The sequence below is a fragment of the Babylonia areolata genome, chromosome 20 (genome assembly GCF_041734735.1).
Source record: "Babylonia areolata isolate BAREFJ2019XMU chromosome 20, ASM4173473v1, whole genome shotgun sequence".
Classification (NCBI taxonomy): domain Eukaryota; kingdom Metazoa; phylum Mollusca; class Gastropoda; order Neogastropoda; family Buccinidae; genus Babylonia; species Babylonia areolata.
Genome location: NC_134895.1, coordinates 14,376,065 through 14,397,891, shown reverse-complemented (window position 1 = coordinate 14,397,891; position 21,827 = coordinate 14,376,065). Strand labels below are relative to the sequence as shown.

At 43.1% G+C, this 21,827-nt stretch overlaps 1 protein-coding gene across 1 annotated transcript in view; it reads left to right on the top strand.

Annotated features, from left to right (window-relative positions):
* Positions 1–21,827, top strand: part of LOC143295238 (glycogen debranching enzyme-like) — a 66,856-nt gene that overhangs the window by 19,677 nt on the left and 25,352 nt on the right. The window contains exons 11-21 of the mRNA XM_076606818.1: positions 1,084–1,271; positions 2,750–2,873; positions 3,818–3,981; positions 7,042–7,143; positions 8,162–8,314; positions 9,169–9,319; positions 15,052–15,283; positions 16,934–17,205; positions 17,503–17,636; positions 19,439–19,572; positions 21,293–21,471. Of these exons, the coding sequence (XP_076462933.1) occupies positions 1,084–1,271; positions 2,750–2,873; positions 3,818–3,981; positions 7,042–7,143; positions 8,162–8,314; positions 9,169–9,319; positions 15,052–15,283; positions 16,934–17,205; positions 17,503–17,636; positions 19,439–19,572; positions 21,293–21,471 (1,833 nt within the window). The remainder of the gene's footprint in view (positions 1–1,083; positions 1,272–2,749; positions 2,874–3,817; positions 3,982–7,041; positions 7,144–8,161; positions 8,315–9,168; positions 9,320–15,051; positions 15,284–16,933; positions 17,206–17,502; positions 17,637–19,438; positions 19,573–21,292; positions 21,472–21,827) is intronic.

Sequence of the window (21,827 nt, the reverse complement as noted above, 5' to 3'; positions counted from 1 at the left end):
AGGCACTCTGACAACTGGGCTGCTGCTTGTCTTGTAGAGGTCTGAACTTTTTTTTTTTTCAGCATTTTTTTTTTTTTTTCCCAAAGTGACATATTGCAATAAATCAGGTGCAGTTAAGGCAATAATTAATCATTATGGCAAGGATTTTTATCCTGCACAAGAAAAAGGTCTAATGTCTGTTTTTGACCAATGGGGCAGTGAGTTCATATCCACTGTGTCTAGTTCTCGGCATATGAAGGTGGGGCCCGATCCTTCCTTCTGTTGTTTTAACCTTCCCCAACCGAAGTCCAGTTCCCATTCACACCTGGGTGGAGTGGGGGAAAACCGGAGCAAAGTGCCTTTCCCAAGGACACAGCACCGTGCCAAAACAGGGCCTCAAACCCTGCAAATGTGGTATAGCCCAGTGCAGCATGTGTCAGGGTGCAGGCACTGTCTTGAAAATAGCCGAAAGTGACAGACTGTGCAAACATGTCAGAAGCTCTTTGTTTGCTGTGCACAAACACTGTGAAACAGACATGCAGAAAGGATTCTGTGGTCTGATGACAGAACAGATCTGCATAGCGCATGGTGTGACGGGACTGTGTAGGGTGATACAGAGAAAGAGTGTCAGTGATCATGTTGTAAGAAATGTCTTTTGGATGATAAGATAAACAGCTCCCATGTGCAGCACAAGTGAAAGAAAAAACAGCAACAAGAGTGTTGTTTTTGGTAATATTCTTTAAACATTCACATTATTATATAAAATACTCTACACTCAAGCATGCACGCGCGCACGCACACACACACACACATGCACATGCATGTGCATGTGCATGTGCATATGCATGTTTATATATAGAGAGATAGTTATTATTGTTAAGATTAGTGATAGACAGATATATAATGGTGTAAGACGGTAACAAAGCATGCCACAAGATCATGGCAAAAAACAACAGAGTTGACAGTGATTCTAAGGATTCCTGGCATAATGAAATGTGTGTAGAACTGTCCTAATGAAATCAGAAGACTTCTGCTGAAGCTTTTCACGGGGTGCGGATCTACAGGTGTCTGACGGTGTTCATAATCTGTATCTCCTTGCTCCAGAGTCGCAAGTCTACCTTCGCAGAGAACTGGTTCCCTGGGTTGACACCATCAAGCTGCGCTATGGCAAGTGTCAGGAGGACAACCCTGTCCTGTGGGACTTCATGAAGATCTATGTGGAACAAACGGCCAGGGTGTTCCATGGCTTTCGCATTGACAACGCCCACAGCACACCTCTCCATGTGGCTGAGGTGAGTGTTGTTATGGGTAACATTTGTGATGCTTATGTACATGATGCGGCAGTTTCTACAGGAGATGTGTCCTGTGAAGGGGCCATGTTGTGTGACATAATGTGACAATCCATACAGGAGATGTATCCTGTGAATGGGCCATGCTGTGTGACAATCCATACAGGAGATGTATCCTTTGAATGGGTCATGCTTTGTGACATGATATGACAATCCATACAGGAGATGTATCCTATAAATGGGCCGTGCTGTGTGACATGATGTGACATTCCATACAGGAGATGTATCCTGTGAATGGGTCATGCTGTGTGACATGATGTGACAATCCATACAGGAGATGATTCCTGTGAATGGGTCATGCTGTGTGACATGATGTGTCAATCCATACAGGAGATGTATCCTGTGAATGGGTCATGCTGTGTGACATGATGTGTCAATCCATACAGGAGATGTATCCTGTGAATGGGTCATGCTGTGTGACATGATGTGACAATTCATACAGGAGATGTATCCTATAAATGGGCTGTGCTGTGTGACATGATGTGACAATCCATACAGGAGATGTATCCTGTTAATGGCCATGCTGTGTGACATGATGTGTCAATCCATACAGGAGATGTATCCTGTGAATGGGTCATGCTGTGTGACATGTGTCAATCCATACAGGAGATGTATCCTGTGAATGGGTCATGCTGTGTGACATGATGTGACAATCCATACAGGAGATGTATCCTGTGAATGGGCCATGCTGTGTGACAATCCATACAGATGTATCCTGTTAATGGCCATGCTGTGTGACATGATGTGACAATCCATACGGGAGATGTATCCTGTGAATGGGTCATGCTGTGTGACATGTGACAATCCATACAGAAGATGTATCCTGTTAATGGCCATGCTGTGTGACATGATGTGACAATCCATACAGGAGATGTATCCTGTGAAGGGGCTGTGCTGTGTGACAATCCATACAGAAGATGTATCCTGTGAATGGGTCATGCTGTGTGACATGACATGACAATCCATACAGGAGATGTATCCTGTTAATGGCCATGCTGTCTGGTAATGTATACAGGAGATGTATCCTGTGAATGGGCCATGCTGTGTGACAATCCGTACAGGAGATGTATCCTGTGAAGGGGCCATGCTGTGTGACATTCCAAAAGGGGTGATGTATCCCGTGAATGGCCATGCTGTGTGACAATCCACACAGGAGATGTATCCTGTGAATGGCCATGCTGTGTGACAATCCATACAGGAGATGTGTCCTGTGAATGGCCATGCTGTGTGACAATCCATGCAGGAGATGTATCCTGTGAATGGCCATGGTGTGTGACAATCCATACAGGAGATGTATCCCGTGAATGGCCATGCTGTGTGACAATCCATACAGGAGATGTATCCCATGAATGGCCATGCTGTGTGACAATCCATACAGGAGATGTATCCTGTGAATGGCCATGGTGTGTGACATGTTTCAGCACATGCTGGATGTTGCCCGACGTCAGCGCCGAGAGCTGTTTGTGTTGGCAGAACTGTTTGTGGGAGATGGTTCAATGGAACGGTACTTTGTCAACAGGCTGGGAATCAACGGTATATTTAAAGGTACTGTGACCTGTGTGTGTGTGTGTGTGTGTGTGTGTAAATAGGAGCTTAGATGATTTTCAAGCTGATGAATTAATAGATTGTATCTTTCCATTTGCCGAGATTTGTGTGCATGAACAGTTTCTCCCCAGAAAGCCATGAACTTGTTCAATTGTACACAGTTTTTGTATCAAAATTTCACATGTATGCCAGGAGTTAAAATGCTGAAGACTTATTACAGAGCACAGCACATTGCAATACTCCTTAACTTACACTGCTATTCTGGCTCTGAAGATGGAATAAAAACACAGAGTGTTCTTGCCTGTGGACCAACTCATTCAGTGCTTCTGTGAGTTCCGTGACTGGTGCTTGTTAAAGGTAACAGTATGGCACTTCTAGAAAAGGTGCACTAAATGGTATCTCAGGGCATCAGTCTCAAACTGCCCCCTTTTGGGTTTTACCCTGGGTAATTTGTGACTCGTCAAGATCGACCCCCTTTCTAATGGGTTGAATCAAGCTGCTGAAAAAGGACTCTGGGTCACTCTGGGCTTGCCTTTACTGATAGTGATACCCCCAGGACCCCTGCTTCTCTCCATTTGTAACTTAACAGAAGCAAGTGTGGGGCAGTTCCACTTGGATAGCCTGTATTGATTCTGACTGCACCAAATTTACCGCCACGGGTCATTTCAAGCAAGCCCAGAAAGACACCAATATCAATTACAAGGGGCAGAGGAGGGGTGGGGTGGGATCCAACTGGGGAGAGTGGGTGGGTAGGGGGGTGGGAGAGTTAGGGTCAGTTTACCTCTGATGGTCATTCAAGGTTAGTAGTCTATATAGACCCCCCAAGGCTAATCTGGGCTAACCAGATTTGACCCTTGGGTAAAAAACCAGGAAGGGGGCACAAATATGCTACTACACTGGTGAGTTTCACAAGCAACCTTTTTCTGTGGTGGGGACATGTTCAGAGGTGCTGAACGCCCATTGCCAGGGGGAGCTGAGGGGGTTTGTGGCCGAGTTCAGTGGGGAGCCGCTGGGCTCCTTGATACAGCCCCGCGTTCGTGAACTGGAGCCCTCGTCGGCCCCGGCCGTGTTCTACGATCAGACCCACGACAACGACACCCCAATGAGGGTAATGTGAACTGGACGTGTGTGTGTGTGTGTTGTGTGTTTGGGGTGTGGGGTGATGTGTGCTGTCTGTTGTTGTTGTCATCATGTGGGGTGAATGGTGTGGGTTGTCTGTGATGGTTTCTGCGGCAGCGCTTGTTTTGGAAGGTCTTATTATAACTGGTAGTCATGGGATGCTCATGGTGTTGTTGTTTTTTTAATTCCATTTCTCCTTTCTGTTATTAGTTTTTTGTAGGTTTTTTTTTTGTTTAAAAAGAAATCTTTTATTTAATGCTATTTATGAGTGAGTTTGCTTTTTTGCTTTTTTTGAAAGAATGTTTATAATGAGTGAGTTTGTCAATGTGTGGATGAGTGTGTGTGGGGGGGAGGGGTTGATGTGTGTGTGTGTGTGTGTGTGTGTGTGTGTGTGTACTACATTTTATTTTTATATATACACAGACACATATGGACACATAGACACAGACAGACAGACAGACACATATGGACACAGACACAGACAGACAGACAGACACACACACACACACACACACACACACACACACACACACACACACACAGACACACACACACACACACACCCACACACGTACACATACACACACACACACACAACACACACACACTCTTGCTCACATATTCACACACAGAGACATGCATGTAAACATGCACTTGTTCACTTTTGTACACTTATTTGCACACCGTCTCCCTCTTTCTCATTTTCACACCACACTACACCACACACATACTGCACCACACAACACCACACTCACACTCTCTCACTCCCATTGATTCACTCTCGCATTCAGAACTAAAGGAATTTGTAAAGAATATTTCACATTTCTTTCTTGTGCCAAAGAATTTGTTATTGCTTGTTGGTAAATATATCTTGTTATCAGGGAGGCATATTCGACGGAATGGTATACCTTGACATCAAAGTGGTGAAAGAGAAAACTCCGGAAAGACGTGTAATTTACACTTTCAGATCAGGGGGATAGTTTCTCCCTCATTTTGTTTCTGTTATATCATTTTTGCATGTGACGTGGTTCTTGTTCTTGATTTAAACTGGAAGACATAGACTGTTTTGTTATTTGCTTTTGGCATTATGATTTTCCTTTATCACTAGATGGTAGATTTCAATTTAGCTGTATTCCTAAAAATATTTCCAATCAAAAGGAGACTAAAGTATCCTTCTGGAAGGGAATTTACCAATGAAAATAAGACTAAACTGTGTGTTTGAAAAGAAATTTTCCTACTGGCACTAAAATGTACTTTCAGAAGGATTTTTATTTTTTATTTTTCTTTATTATTCTTTTATCAAAATGAGACTGAAGTATATTTCTAGAGAAACATATTTCTAGAGATGAATTTTCATACTGAATTTTCATAACAATACAAATTAGTATACACACTCTAATGCCCAGATTGTATATTTTCTAAGCTTGCTGTTGCTTGGCAAGGCTACCTTGTTTACCATGACAGAAAGATCACTTGCTTTTCCTGAGTGGATGTCGGTTTGTAGTTAACCTCTCGTGGAGACCTGTTCTGGCTCGCAGTGTGTCTTCATTTGTTTTGTTGGTGTTTGTTCTTGTATCTCAAGTTGGATCTTTCATTGTTATATGGAAGTGAGATGTTTGTTTGTTAAGTTTGAAAAAATGTTTTTCATGATTATAAGGAATGTCTTTTCCCCCCCTTCCTTGTAAAAGGTTCTTTACTTCTCAGTCAGTATGACATAATCCAAGTTTCAATACATAAAGAAAAACAACATTTAAGGTTTCAAAGAATGAAAAACAACATTCAAGATATCAATCCTAACAAATAATGACTGATGTGCTTTCGGATTGTACATATGATTGTGTGGCCATAATGTAGACATGGATTATTATGAGCTATAAGACTTGGCCCATGGATTATTTAGCAGACCAAAAAGATATATTTTTAAGGAATGGAATGAATTGATTTTCTGATCCTTGATGCCCTGCTCAGTTTGAATTGAACACTGTGCGTTTAATTCAGTGAAAAGGCATGCTTTTAAGGAATGTCTTGACAATGGTTCATTTTCTACGTTCCGTCTTGTTCCTTCTTAGGAATGCTTTTGTGGTTTGCATGATGGATTGAATGGGTTCTGTGAGCATTGATGCCATGCTGTAATGCTGACTTCAGTTTCAGTGTCCCCTCCATTTGAGTGCCAGTAGGGCTGAGTTAGTGTCTTCTGTAATGGGGGCATACATGGGCACTGTTGTTAGAGGGACATGCGCAATGGGCATTGCCACGTTGGAAGGGACACTCACAAAGTCTGTCTCTGTCAGTCTGTGGTGATGAAGAACAAATTGTCTGACCCAGTTTTCCAGTCCCCATGCATGTATTGAAGACAGAAAATTATAAAAGAAAAAAAAAAAAAGACTGAAGACCACTAAAGCGAATCAAAGGGTTTCCTCTGGTGGGTGGCTGTTGGGCAACATGACAGTGATAGCTCCCTAAGGACTTGCTGGTACCCAGGCTGCAACAGAATGAGCCTGTGTGTGGCAGTGTATCAGGGACTGGGGACAGTGGTATGAGTTTTGAGTGCAACGTTACCAAGAGGGAACAAAAAGGTGGGGCAGCAGTAAACACAAGCTAGTGTCACAATGAATGAACATACTTTGCTCTGCTCTCTTGTATGTTGATTTCTTGTTCAGTATGTAAGTTTGATGTGTAAAGTATGGCAGGTGTGACAATCGGTGCTGTATATGTGAGCAAAATGACACACGGCTGCACAGACACAAGCATATACACACATGCATATGTGGACACGTCATTGATATTCAGTGCCGGTTTGTCAGCATTAGGAAGTAAAACACACTGCACAAAAATATGCTTGGAATGTTAAACTAAAACATGCAATTTTGAAAAAAATCTAAATTGAACGGAATATTCATGATATGCATCTTCATTTAAAGAGTGAGTGTATGTGTGTGTGGGTGTGTGCATGCGTGCGTGTGTGTGAGCATGAATGTGCGTGCATGCAAACTGTACATGCTGACAGGATTTGCCAGCTGTAGCAATAAAAAGTAGAGTTATGTTGCAGTTCAGGTCCGAGTTCACCATGTGGCCCAGTGCTGCTGTGGTGGCCATGACTCGCTGTGCTGTTGGCAGCAACAGAGGCTATGATGAACTGGTTCCACACCATGTACGTGCTTTCACTCTCTGCTTTTCTGTTCTCTGTATATGTGTGTGTGTGTGTGTGTGTGTGTGTGATGTTTAGATCATAGATGACAGGCATTCTTCTTCTTCCACTTCATTCAAGTCTTCATCTGAAAATACACTTCTTTAAACTAATGTAGAACACCCCTGCATCACTCCATTTTTCTTGTTGTGTCCTTTGTTTATGTGTGTGTGTGTGTGAGGTGGGGGGGGGTGACTTGTGTTTGTTTAAGTGTGTGTGTGTGTGAGGTGGTTGGGGGGGGGGCGGTGACTTGTGTGATGTATAGATCATAGATGACAGAACAACACATTGTTGGTCCCAGCTGTTGAACCAACTCTCTCTGCAGATCAGGGGCTCTTCTTCTTCTTCCTCTTCATTCAAGTCTTCCCTTGAAAACGGGTTTCTTTGAACTAATGTTAAACACCCCTGCACCACTCCAGTTTTCTTGTTGTGTACTTCTTTTATGTGTGTGTGTGTGTGCATGTGTGTTTGCTTTTGTACCAAGATCCCTGTTTAGAAAATAGGACAAAGTGCAATATACAATTATATTATCATTTATTAGTTGTATTTGTTGACAGTTGGTGCCAAGATGCTGCCCATTCTGTTTGACATTCACAGCTGGTAGCCCCAGAGAGTCATATACTGAGAGAGGTTTAATCAGGTAGTGTAAAAAATCATTAAAAAAAAAAAAAAGTCACAGACTAGTTTACTGCCCAGAGAGTGTTTTCAGTATTGAAATTTTGGAATGTCAGCTAGTATGGATGACAGCGTTTCTTGAGATATATTTGTAAAGTCTTGACAAGGTGTCTTTGCAAGTGATTGTTTTTTCAATGTAGAAATCTGCAAGGCAGGTGTCAGATTGGAGGAACGCATACTGTAATGAAGTAGGTACACAAAAAGAGTGCTCTGAAGGGATGTGGTTTATGTACCCCGCAGTGTATGCGTTGATTAGTGTGATGTTTGTGATACACTACGACGTGTTGTGCTGTAAATACCTGCACAGATTAACGTGGTGACAGAGACCAGGCTGTACCAGCGCTGGGTGAGGGACAAAAACAGGAACGGCGAGGGTGCGGACTCGTCTACGGGCATCATCAGGGGCAAGCGAGCGCTGAACGTTTTGCACCGTCGCTTGGCTGAGGAGGGCTACACCCAGGTCAGTGTTGCTTTTTACGTCATGTCACCTCTGTGGTGGTGTGGTCAGGGGTGTACAAACCCCTGGAGGTTCTCTGCAACATTCCTCCCACTTCCTGCTGTATTGATTTTGTTGTAGTTTTGCTACCCCATCATCTGTACATTTTCAGTGGCGTTGCTACCACACCACTCGTTCAGAGGCCCCCCCCCACCCCCGGCCCCCGCCCCTCCCCACTCTCGCCACACACAGACACACCTTGGTACATCTGTCGAAATCCCAGCTTTGACAGTCCATAGGAAACTGTTTGTGTCAGCTTGCCAGGAGGCCACATATCAGAGGAGACCCTGCACCGCTGCAGAGTATTTTTGGTGAATTTCGCTAGTGCCTGTTTTGATTTAACACAGTTAGGGCACTGCTGCTAAGCCCCGTACTGGAAACAATGATCGCTTAGTCGCGGAACCAGAGTGAGCGAGTATCCCTTCTAGAGTGGAGACCACCACCACACCCTTCCAACACAGTCTCCCATGAATCTGCTGACACTGAAAACTTGGACAGGACTCAACCCCTGGATAAAGTGTGTTTCTTGTTTTTTGTTTTTTTACTGGATAAAGTGTGTATCACAAGTGAGTCTTGAAGGCCTTGTTTCTCTTGTTGGTTTTGTGTTTCTTTTATCATTTATATAATATCATGTATGATGTATAATTATGTTTATGTTCATGTTGAATTTTTTAATCCTGTGATGAAAAAGGTTGAAGGCATGATCTGTGTTTATGTGCATGAATGTGACTGTACTGGCTGGTAGTTTTCTTTTAACAGGTGTTGAGGTTTTGTATGTTGACAATAAGATTGAGAGTGAAGGGTGTGCATGATGGCAGCTCCACACGGAAGACGTCATTCCTGGGGTAGTGGCTATAACTCGTTACAACCCTGTCACCCTCAAGTCGGTCATCCTTGTCACCAGCCTGATCTTCCAAATGCCTCCAGACCTCAACCAAAAGTTCTTCTTCAATCCTCTCCGCATTGAGGGTGAGTTCTCTTCCTCTTCCCTCTGGACACCAACCAGTTTGGAAACAAAGAAAATTGAATTTTGGGATCTCTACCCTTCAACCCATTGCGCAGGGTTCATAGAAAGCCATGGAAGTTGGAAATATCTTGGTGGGAATGATGGCGGGGGTGGAGGTGGGGGTGGGGGGCATGGAGGGGGGGTCGGGTGGGGGGGGGGGGGGAGGAGGGGGAGAAAATTTTCCAGGGCTGGAAAAAGTCTTGGAAAATCATGTGTTGCCCTTCAGGGTCCTGAAAAGTCTTGGGAGATACCTTTCACTAGTACCATTTAACAAAGTGCTAAATGCATTTAAAAATATTTTTTTATAAAGACCAAACAGTCGGACAAACTGACAGTGATGGAAATTAAACCACAAGACTGGGATGTCCGCTGTTGTCTTTAGTCAGTGGTGTTGCAAACAAAATTTTGATTCAGTTTGGCTTTTGTATTGGACATGGAAAATGTTCAGTCTGGTTTAGAAAACGACTATAATTTTGTTTTGGTCACATCTGTGGGAACCCTGATTGCAGTATTATATTGTATATACTGGTTTGTTGTTGATAAGTAAGAAGGACAGAAAATAGACTAGTGCTTATTGACCATCATTGTGAAAAACCATTCATGCTGGGCAAGACCTTGGCGTTCACTGTGTGTTGTGTTTGAAGAGCCAAAGGGCAGGGGTGTCAGTTTGCTGCTGGATTGTATTGATGTGATTACTCTCATCAGTTAAGATAGGTACCAAATCTAATTTTAAAAAAAATTCTTTCACTACCACAGGCGACTTTAGTTGACAGGATAGTTCACTGCTATTGGCGACTTTAGTGGACATTGAGTGGTCATGTTAAAAGGACCATTTTTTTCACATCATAACAAAGCTTGACAGCTGCAGCCAACTTCCCGCACAAAAGGAAATTGACTACCTTTCCCCTTGACTGAGTTTGAAGTAAACAAGTCTGCTGTGTTGTGCTGATACAAGCTGCATTGTGTGACTGAGAACATGGAGTCTAAGATATTTGGTGCTGGTGAGTGTTTTTCACACAGAAACTTGGCTGTGAAAGAGTATTTATCCTGATGTTTCAGGGAATGTCAGGAATGCCTGGTGATTATTACATGTTCATGGTGTCTGTTGAAAGTAAAATTGTGACATATGAAGAGGCCTTGGCACTGGAGAGGGAAATGTTTTCTTTTGAGTGAGACATGTCACTGTTGATTGTTTAGGGTTTAGCGTTCAGCTGATGTTTATTATCAATGAACAGTGGTAATGTTTTGCTTGCAAATGTCTGCAGCTACCATCTCTCCATGACTGGTTGCTGCACAGTGTGCTGTCTGAGGGTTTGTCATTTTGTGTGTCTGGGCCCACCCATCCCCCTCTCCTCACATGTAGCTCTGTTGGTATCTTATCAGTCAATGGCGACACATCCCCGCCCCCTTGTGCCTGTCTCTCCCAACCTGCCAGTATCCTTTGCTTACACTCCTCCAACTACCTCAGTCTGTTCACTGTTGTTGCAGTGGCGTGGCAAGCGCTTATGTGTTGTGTCTTGATGTTGACCGATCTGTTTCATGAGCATGTCTGCATGCGTGTTATATTAAGAGGCATGTGTGAGTGCACATCTGTCTGCATGTCTCTCTCGCACAGACACACTTAACACTGAACAATGCTTCACCTGTTCAGCTGATGGACTGTATTCTCCCTTGTGTTACACTTCATCCCCTTTTCAGGATTCTCTAACCAGCTCACCCACCCCACCCTTCTGCCCTTCTCCTGTCCTTTCCATGAAGTAGGATCAGATCCTGTCATGTTGACTCATGTCTCTCTCCCATTCATAACTTCCACTCCTCTCCCCTTCCCTCTCTCTCCTCCTCCCTCCAAGTTCTCACCCCATCTCTCTCTCTTCCAACCCTTTCCTCTAACCACCTCCTGCTCAGTACTCACGTTTGTGAAGCAGGAAGTGTACATGTATGAATATTTTTCCTCCTCCACTTATATGTGCATTCTCCCGTCCACCCTTCTCTTTTTCTGACAAGCTTATTGCATCAGTGCTTGTGTAGCTGTTCCTAGCATTTGTTTCTGTCTGTCTCTTATATGTTATCCCTGCTTGCGTATGCTGACTGGCTTGTCTACCCTTCCCTGCTGAGCTTCCATTTACTCCAAACAGCCCTTTCTTTTTGAGATGAATACTAATACTTTTACTCATGCAGTCTTGTCTCTTTCCTGACTGACATAATTATACTGACATAATTATGTAACCATGAGATGGTTCCCTTGAGCATTTGCAAGTTTTGTTCGTGGTCTAGTGCCACTGATATAAGATCATCAATCATGGATGAATTTAAGTCCATGTGACCAATCTGGACCAATCATAACACAAAGGTCAGCCACTGGCATTTGGAGAAAAATGGTGAGTGGTGGTGATTGTCTGAGTAGGAAGGTGGCACAATGGTGAAGACACTTATCTGCCAATATAGTGTCTGTGATGGTCTCATTTCTGGAATTTTAAACAAGAAAAGTCAGATTAAAAGAGCCTAATCAACCTGAAAATAAAAAGTGCAAAGATTGGCTTCTACGATGCTCCCTTTATTCATACGTGGAAATCGATCCTTGCATTGAAAGACTTTTTTTTGTTCAACAGTATAACGTGTTGTGATCATATTTGGACTCTGATCATTTGAATGATCTTTCTCCATCAAAAGAAAAAAAATTCAGTGTTTATTCATCTAAAGATACAGTAGGTTAATGGATGAATTGACTGTTAAAAGTGTTGGTTTTTTTTTATTCTTAAGACATTAATCATTCTACTTTACCAGTCTTGAACGCTTGTTAATGCTCATATAAGCACATTGACTAAAATTGTGCTGCTTGAAAAACAGGGAGATGGGTTAAGAAATCATTGATGTACATTATCAGGAGTACTGATGGACTGGGGATTGGCACCTCTGACTTTAGATTATTTCGGTGTAGACAGGAAGTTCATGTTCAGTCTGTGTGCTTAAATTTTTTTTAAATAAAAATCCAGAAATCTGTGATAGATTTAAGTATCAGGCAGTATGTTTTATACATTCATAATGCAAGTTTATGATACTGATTTCTATATTGCCAAGATTTGATAGATAGGTGCCGATGAAATTTTGTTTTTAGTGTTGATGAAGAATAACACTATTTTGATCGATAGATAAATGCTGATGAGATTTGTTTCAAGTGTTACTGAAGACTGAAGATGGAAAATTATAGTGTTTTGATTATTCTTGAGAAACAATGTTGTGCTCAGAGAAACTGATAAACTGCACTTGTTCAAAGGTAAAATGCTTTTCTGTTTGAAGGCAGCTCTATTTTAAAATATTTTTAACTAGATATAAGAGAACAAAATTATTTGGAGAACCTGCAGACAATTAAGTGCATTCTTGAAACTAAAAAAACAAAACAAAAAACAAATTATGGCTCATGCTCTAAATGGGTCTGAGCGTACATTCTGGAATCTTGAAAAATCACCTGCTTCCCACAGACTAGAAAAGTCTCTGCACACAGACTTGTGTCAGATGATAAGTTCCTGGTAGATATCGAGCCCACCACACCAACTCCCAGTCCTACCCTGTCCCTTCCTGCACTGTGGAGTACCGCAAATACTCCTTACCAAGAACCATCCTGGAGTGGAATGTACTCCCAGACAGTGTAACATCTGCACCTTCAGTAGAGACAAGATCTGAACAGTTTTTGACTCACTTGTGTAAACAAAGTGAGTCTATGTTTTAACCCAGTGTTTAGTTGTCTGTGTGTGTGTGTGTGTGTGTGTGTGTGTGTCTGTGTGTCCGTGGGTGTCTGTGTGTCCGTGGTAAACTTTAACATTGACATTTTCTCTGCAAATACTTTGTCAGTTGATACCAAATTAGGCATAAAAATAGGAAAAATTCAGTTCTTTCCAGTCATCTTGTTTAAAACAATATTGCACCTCTGGGATGGGCACAAAAAAATAAATAAAGAAGCCAAATTATATGCAAACTGCATATTTATATTTTTTGTATTCTCTAAACTTGGCACTTTGATCTGATATTCTGACACAACAACAAGAGCAGTCATTATTATCATTTTTTGTTCAAACAGGAACTTCTTTTGCTAAGCATGGAAGTTTTATTTATTTTGCAAGCGTTTTGGTGCAGATAGTAAAAAAGGGAAATTACTCTGTAATTAATGCTAGGGGACTTAATTTGCTTTAAACTGATCTTTCTCATCTCAAACATTACATTTTGAAATTATACTCAATACATAAAAAGCTTGTGTGTTTTACTCTTAGTGTACAGGGCTTTCACTATGTTCATTCGCCCAAGTGGTCTTTTTCGGAAAATACTAAAATCAATGCAACGAGTGGACTTTACAGATCTATTGGCTGAGCCCTGAAGGTCATGGGCAAAAATCAGTTGCGTACACATATTTATACACATTCAAAGTGCGTGCTCATATTCTTTGCGAACGCGAACAATGCCATTTTGTTTCAAGTTGTTGACCTGCCCGTTCAATCCTATATTCAATGGACAATACACGATAGCATGTGATGGAAAGTTGGAGAAGGAGACCGTTAAATATTTATTCAGAGAAAGATTTGTGAATACCTCATCACTTACTGGATTATGCCCCAAACTGCCATAAAAATATCCACAGAATCAGTCAGAATTCACAGTTAAAAATTGTAAACCATGCGAGTTAATACCCTTGAATTGATCACGATGAAAGGAAAAAATCTCCAGTCTTGACTTTTCTCAAAATGAAGTCCTTTTCACTTCTTACGACGTTTAGAAGTACTTGTACTTGGCTCTACATGTTATTAGTTTAACAAAATACTAAATTTTCATATCAACTTTAAAACTATAAAACATAACAGAGAAATTAAATCGACCGTGTTGTACTACATTCCCGGCGGAACTTGTACATCTATCTAGATTTAGAGAAAACAGCTAAATGTTGCAGTGTGATTGCGGCGATAGCCACGTCTCCTTTACCGCGGACTTAAAAAGAATTTTTTATTGCCCTTAAAGATTTTTTGAATGCCCAAGATACACCAGAATAATATGATTCTGATTTAAACAGCGTTCTCACTGCGAATACCGCAATTGATTTATCGCCCTTTAAAAAAGTATGTCAAATATTAAATTTTAGAACGTCGGTTAAGGAGCCACGATAGTGTAATGGGTAAGACAGTTTCTTCTCACCCAAACACGCAGGGTTTGAATCTGGTTAGGACTTTTTTTTTTTTTTTTTTTTTTAACCCGAAGCTTTATAATAACAAATACAGAACACATTTTAACAATTAGATTTTTTTTTTTTTAAGTGTATCACAAGTGAGTCTTGAAGGCCTAGCCTCTCTTGTTTATAGTTTTTTTATGTCTTTTTTGCCCCCTCAAGTGTGAAGTAATCTTCAACAAGATGAAGGTTGTCGCCTGAAGGAAGTAGAAGAAGTGAGGAAATATGAATGATTATGACCCCTTCAACTTCCCATACAGTAACAGTCATTTGAGCATTAAGGTGAAAATCAGACCCTTGCTTGGTTTAAACAGTATTTTATTTAGAAAACGTCACGGTACAAATAACTAGTATTCAACAGGGCAACAAGAAAGGTCTGACATTCATTATGTCCTAGTGGTAACGTGCAGACCTACAACAAATGGCAAATATGTTACTGTTAGCCTTGAGGCAGTGTATGACTGTGACTGGCGTACATGTGGACAGGTGTGGTGGAGGAGGTGGTGTTTGAGGGCAACCTGATCCACAACCCGCGCTGCAACTACAAGAGGAACGAGAAGGAGATCAACGGCCTGCCCAGTGCGGGTTACTTCCTGGACCTGCAGGAGCACATGCACATCAGCTACAGCAACTACTGCAAGGAGGACTTCTCCGAGGAGGAGGACAGGACCATTGTCTTCTTCAACAACTTCACTCCGGGCACTGTCGTTGCTCTCCAGTAAGACTGGTCATGTCTGTTTGTCTGTCTGTCTGTCTACTTCAACAACTTCACTCTGGGCACTGTCATCGCTCTCCAGTAAGGCTGGTCATGTCTGTCCGTCTGTGTGTCTGTCTGTCTACTTCAGCAACTTCACTCTGGGCACCGTCGTCGCTCTCCAGCAAGGCTGGTCATGTCTGTCTGTCTGTCTGTCTGTCTGTCTACTTCACCAACTTCACTCTGGGCACCGTCGTCGCTCTCCAGCAAGGCTGGTCATGTCTGTCTGTCTGTCTGTCTGTCTGTCTACTTCACCAACTTCACTCCAGGCACCATCGTTGCTCTCCAGTAAGGCTGGTCATGTCTGTCTGTCTGTCTGTCTACTTCAACAACTTCACTCTGGGTACCGTCGTCGCTCTCCAGCAAGGCTGGTCATGTGAGTGTGTCTGTCTGTCTGTCTCTCTCTCCCCCTCTCCCTTTTACCCCTGTAGAGGGCTGGATTAAAGAAAATTGTAATAATGGTTATATGGTTATTCCACTTGCTCTCTTGAAATATAATTTGGTTGTTTTTTGTTTTGTTTCATTAAAAAAAAAAAAAATTGTTTTGGTCATGAGCTTCATGTTGATTTTACATTGTCAAATTTCTTTTGCCAAGCACAATGGCGCAAAAAATGGTTACATTTTAACTCTTCTTAATCATGGCCTCTCATTTTGGAAGCTTTTGTGTGTGTGTGTGTGTGTGTGTGTGTGTGTGTGTGTGTGTTTTCAAGATGACCTGCAAGTTTTACAGCATTGACTTAGACCTCAGTCTGTGTTGACAAAGCATCAACTTTGCAAGATGACTTTCTGTCAGCTTCTTGTGCGCTTATGCATGTGCAGAGAGAAAGGTGGCAGACTGGTTAAGGAGCTTATCTGCCAGTACAGTGTTTGTGAGGGTCTAGATTTAAATCCCTGTCTCTCGTCTTTTCTCCCAGGTTTTACTGCAAAATCAAGCTGAGTGTCAAGCCATTTGGATGAGATGATAAACTGAGGTCTTGTATGCAGCACACACATGGCACACTGAAAAACATTGTATTTGTATTTCTTTTTATCACAACAGAATTCTCTGTGTGAAATTCTCCCTGTGGAGAGCGTGTCGCTATACTACAGCGCCACCCATTTTTTTTGTATTTTTTCCTGCGTGCAGTTTCATGTGTTTTTCCTATCGAAGTGGATTTTTCTATAGAATTTTGCCAGAAACAACCCATTTATTGCATTGGGTTCTTTTATGTGCGCTAAGTGCATGCTGCACACAGGACCTCAGTTTATCGTTTCATCCGATTGACTAGCGTCCAGACCACCACTCAAGGTCCAGTGGAGGGGAAGAAAATATCGGCAGCTGAGCCGTGATTCGAGCCAGCATGCTCAGATTCTCTCGCTTCCTAGGCGGACGCATTACCTCTAGGCCATTACTCCATAGGTGTTGTCCTCTGGCAAAAAAAATATTCTGTGGAAGAAAATCCACACTGACAGGTACACAAAAATACTTATGGATGCACTCGAGGCCTGGCAAAGCATGTCGGGTTATGCTGCTGGTCAGGCACCGACCTAGCAGATGTGGTTTGGCATAAGTGGACTGGTGCAAACTACAGTGATGCCCCCTTGGGAAGCTGAAAACTGACTGTGCATGTGCAGGTGCGCGCCAACGGAAAAGGCCAAGAAGGCACTGGAGGGGGTCCATTGGGGGCTGAGCCAGTACAGCAGCATATTCCGTTCCTACACAGGGGACAGCAGCTACAAGTGCAAGTGGCAGGACTCGGCCTTCAGGAAAATTGCCGGCCGGCTGTCTCTGAGCGACCTGAACCGAATCCTGTACCGTGTGGGGGTGGAGGAAGAGGGGGACGGCTTTGGCTTCTCCACCTACAAAATCCCCAACTATGGCAATCTGTGTTACTGCGGTCTGAGGGGTGGGTAAAGTTTGGGGGTCAAGGGGTCCGGATCTCATGTCGTTTTCGTGTGTTCCTTTGTGTGTGTTTGTGTTGTGCTGTATGTGACTGTGTGTATGGGTGGGTGGAAAAGTGTATATGTGTGTGTGTGTGTGTGTGTGTGGAAATCAAATGACATTCCTTCAGTGAGTCCCTCATACACATTGTCATTAATGTGTGTGTGTTTGTGTGTGTGCTTGTGTGTGTGTGTGTGTGTGTGTGTGTGTGGGTGGGTGGGTGTGTTTGTGTGTGTGTGTGTGTGTGTGTGTGTGTGTGCAGGTGTTATGTCTGTGCTGGCTGAGATCCGACCCCAGCACAAGATGGGTCATCCCCTGTGTGACAACCTGAGGGACGGGCCCTGGCTGATGGACTATATTGTGGCCCGCTTCAAGGTGGCCGGATCCACCAAGCCTGTGAGTATCCATGTTGTTGTCACCCTGCCGGGATTGGGTCACTGCTGGGTGTGTGTGTTCATGTGTGTGTGTGTGTGTGTGTGCATGTGTGTAATTGTGTGTGTGTGTGTGTGTGTGTGTGTGTGTGTGTGGCTCCACCAAGCCCTGTGTGTACACTATTGTCATCGTCACCCTGTCTGGGTTGGGTCACTTCTGGATGTGTGTGTGTGTTCATGTGTGTGTGTGTGTGTGTGTGTGTGTGGCTCTGTGTGTGTGGCTCTGTGTGTGTGTGTGTGTGTGGCTCCAGCAAGCCTGTGAGTATTGTCATCGTCACCCTGTCTGGGTTGGGTCACTGCTGGGCATTCTTTCTTTAATTTAACGTCTTTTCACTTTGAGTGATATTAGACGTGTCATGTGTGTATGTGTGTTTGTGTGTGTGAGACTGGGGTAAGGGGATGGGGATTGAAGGGGATATACAGAGAAAGGATAAACTAGAACAATGGAATCAACAATTCATAAATATCTGTGTAACAGCAATTAACATCATAAACTACAATATAAATTAAAACCGAATATCGGTAAGGTCGCATCATAGAAACACTCCCATGTTTTGTTCTGAGAATTTTCTAACTTTACATGACTTTGGAAGTAACCTGTTGATAATTTGACACCGAAACAAAATATGATTTCGTGTGATTTGTTTACCACATACACAAGAAACGTTTTTGCTAAACTTTGTCTTGAAAGCGTTCAGTCTTATACGAGACACCAGAGAAGTTACCAGTCTATGATAGTACGATGGGAAATCCATCAATTTGTGTTGGGTAATTTCAGTTGTAAACTCTTTGTCCTTTTGGTGTGAAATTCTGTCATCAGCACTAGCCTGGTGTCTGTTCCATATTGAAAACTTGAGACGTCTGTAACATTGTGAAGCTGATTGTTGGATAAGTATTTCAAATCAGTTCTCTTTTCTTTGTGCACCTTTTTTTTGCTGTTCTGTTGGCCATTTCATTTCCCTTTATATCAACATGAGAGGGTACCGTACAAAATTCTGTGGTTGTGCCTTTGGCTGATAGAATGTGCAATAGATAATATATTTCAAAAATAAGGTCTGATCGAGTTTTTATATCTAACGATTCTAATGCGTGTAAGACTGATTTTGAGTCAACCAATAAAACTACTCTGAAAATAGTTAAAGGGAGATTTATCAGATATGCCAACGCAAGCATTACAGCCACTAGTTCAGCTGTAAATATAGATAGCTTGCTTCCAATATAGAATGCCCTTTCAATTTCAAGCACTGGAATTACAAAACTGCACCCGTGTTTTTATTTTCAAGCACTGAACCGTCTGTAAACACCTGAAGGTGGTTTTGATACTTTTCATATGGGCGGGTGTTTACATTCACTTTCATGATATTAATATTTTCATCCTTTTTCTGATTGCAATATCAAAAGCTGCTCTCTGTGTCTCCCATAATGGTACAGGTGTGGAAGTGTATGTGGTCGCCACACTTTTTAGATCTATTTCTGAACTTTCGATTAAGTTAGAAATATATGTTGCTGTGGGGGGGAGGGGCAGGGGGGGGGGGGGGGGGGTGTAGTGGACTGGTGTGTGTGTGTGTGTGTGTGTGTGTGTGTGTGTGTGTTGGTGTGTGTTTGGTCTAAGTGATCTCACCCCCCATTCACACCCCCACCCCTACCCATGTGTCCCCACCCAGTCCTGCGCTTCCTACAGCTTTTGCTGAGAAATGCTGTTTTAGATGCTTTGTTAATGAAATGCAACAGGTAAGCACGTCATGGGACTGGGTGCTTGTGTTTCAGCTTGCAGACTGGCTGGAGGTGCTGTTCAGGCACGTGAAGAACCTGCCGCCATCCGTGAAGCCCCGCTACTTTGACGCTGTCATTGCTGGCACCTATGTGGCTCTGAGGGAGATGGGACTGCAGCAGTTCACTCCGTAAGTAACGTGTGACATGATGGTGAGCATGCAGTGCGTGGCGGCATGTTGCGCAGGATTTTAGGAGGAAGGTGGCAGAGTGGTTAAGACACTTATCTGCCAATACACTGTCCGGGTTCGAATCCTAGGCCTCACCTCTTTCTCTCACGTTTGACTGGAAAATCAAACTGAGCCTCTAGTTGTTTGGAGGGGACGATAAAAACTGAGGTGCCTTGTGCAGCACGTACTTGGCACGCTCCGAAAAAGAACACATGCCAACACAAGTGTTGTCCCCTGGAAAAGGGCTGTAGAAGAAATCCACTCTGATAGTATGATTATGTATGCATTCAAGGCTTGACCAGCATGATGGGTTATGTTGCTGGTTCAGGCATCTGCCCAGCAGATGTGATGTAGTGTATATGGGTTGGTCTGAACGCAGTGACGCCTCCTTGAGAAACTGAAACTGTTGAGCAGCACATCTCATGTAGAATGTAACTTTTGGTTATTGTCATGTAGTTGAGCATGTCCTGTTTAGAGTTTTACTTTTGACTATGGTCTCAGCAACGTTGCAAGGGGTGTGTATAAATGTTGTGCATTGAATATATAACAATTCACTTTGCTGAAAAGATAATCTGAGTGAAGGTAGCTGTCTCAGCCCCTTACAGGCTTTGTTTGCTTCAGGCCTCATGTGCTACAGTAATTTCAGTAGGCAGTTTTTATGCAGGAGACCACCGTTCAGGCATAGTAGCACATTTGGGGTTAACTTCACCATGGACACACTCATAGACAGTGTATGTGAGTTCAGTCAGAAATGGAATGTTTCTTCACCATGGACACACTCATAGACAGTGTATGTGAGTTCAGTCAGAAATGGAATGTTTCTTCACCATGGACACACTCATAGACAGTGTATGTGAGTTCAGTCAGAAATGGAATGTTTCTTCACCATGGACACACTCATAGACAGTGTATGTGAGTTCAGTCAGAAATGGAATGTTTCTTCACCATGGACACACTCATAGACAGTGTATGTGAGTTCAGTCAGAAATGGAATGTTTCTTCACCATGGACACACTCATAGATAGTGTATGTGAGTTCAGTCAGAAATGGAATGTTTCTTTGCAGCAGGAGATGAATGTCATAGTTGGATGCATTCTCAGTTTGACCAAATTAAAAGAAAGTGGAAGAACAGCTAAACACTGAACTTTTGTTTTATTCAGACTGGTGTCATTTTGTTGATGGAAAGATGCGTAATTTTTACTTGTTCGCCTTTACAACTTCCCAGAGAATCTGCTTGCTGTTTGGACTTGAGTTCTTGTATATCTCCAACATCCCCATATCCCTGGCCCCTTGCCCCCTCCCCAAACCGATCTTTATTTGTGCTTGGTATGTTCCTTGGAGATTTTTTTTCCCTTCAGTGTCATTGTTCAGTGTCATATACAGTACCATGTCAAACTGATGTAAACAGGGCCTATAGGTTTGCTCTGTGCTGGTCAGATTTAGTGGCTTACCCAGTGAAGAGAACCACCTGAAGAGAGTGGGTGGGATGGTGGGTGAGGGGTGTTATGGGCACCCCTGGGCCAGAAGGTCTGTTACCTGTCCAATCATTCACCCTGCCCTCCACCCACCCCCTATCCCTTCACCTTACAGAACACACCTGTGTTTGTACTGTGTGGGCTGGGCGTTAACCTGTGGAAAGAAGACGCCGACGCCGAAGACCAATGAAGTGTGCTTTGTGCAGGTTTGTGAAGCTGGGGTCGACGTTTGTGCAAGCTTTGGCCCTGAGCTGCACTCAGTTCCTGGGCTATGTGCGCACGGCCAAGCTGCCTCCCCTGTCCTCCAAGCTGACGCCGACCTTCCGCACAGAGACCTTCCTCAGGTCCACCAGGGTGGAGCAGGCTCCTGTCTCTCTTGCCTCAGGTCAGGGTCTCCAGAGAGACTTGTGTGTGTGTGTGTGTGTGCGTGTATGAGTTGTGTGTGTGTGTGTGTGTGTGTGTGTCTGTGTGTGTGTGTGTGTGTGTGTGTGTGTTGTTTGTGTGTGTATGTGTGTGTATGTGTGTACCAGTGAGGTATAGGCTAGGCAACCTCTAACTCAGTGGTGTTTGTGTGTGGTGCCATTGTGTGTGCATTGTCTCAGTGTGTGTGTGTGTCTGTGTGTGTGCTGGAATACCGGTTTATCCTGCTTTTGCATGGCATTGGTTTGTGGTGGTAGTGTAAGTACTGTTCCTGTGACAGTTGTTGGGAGCGTGTGATGCCGGTGTTTGTCCATTTAGGGT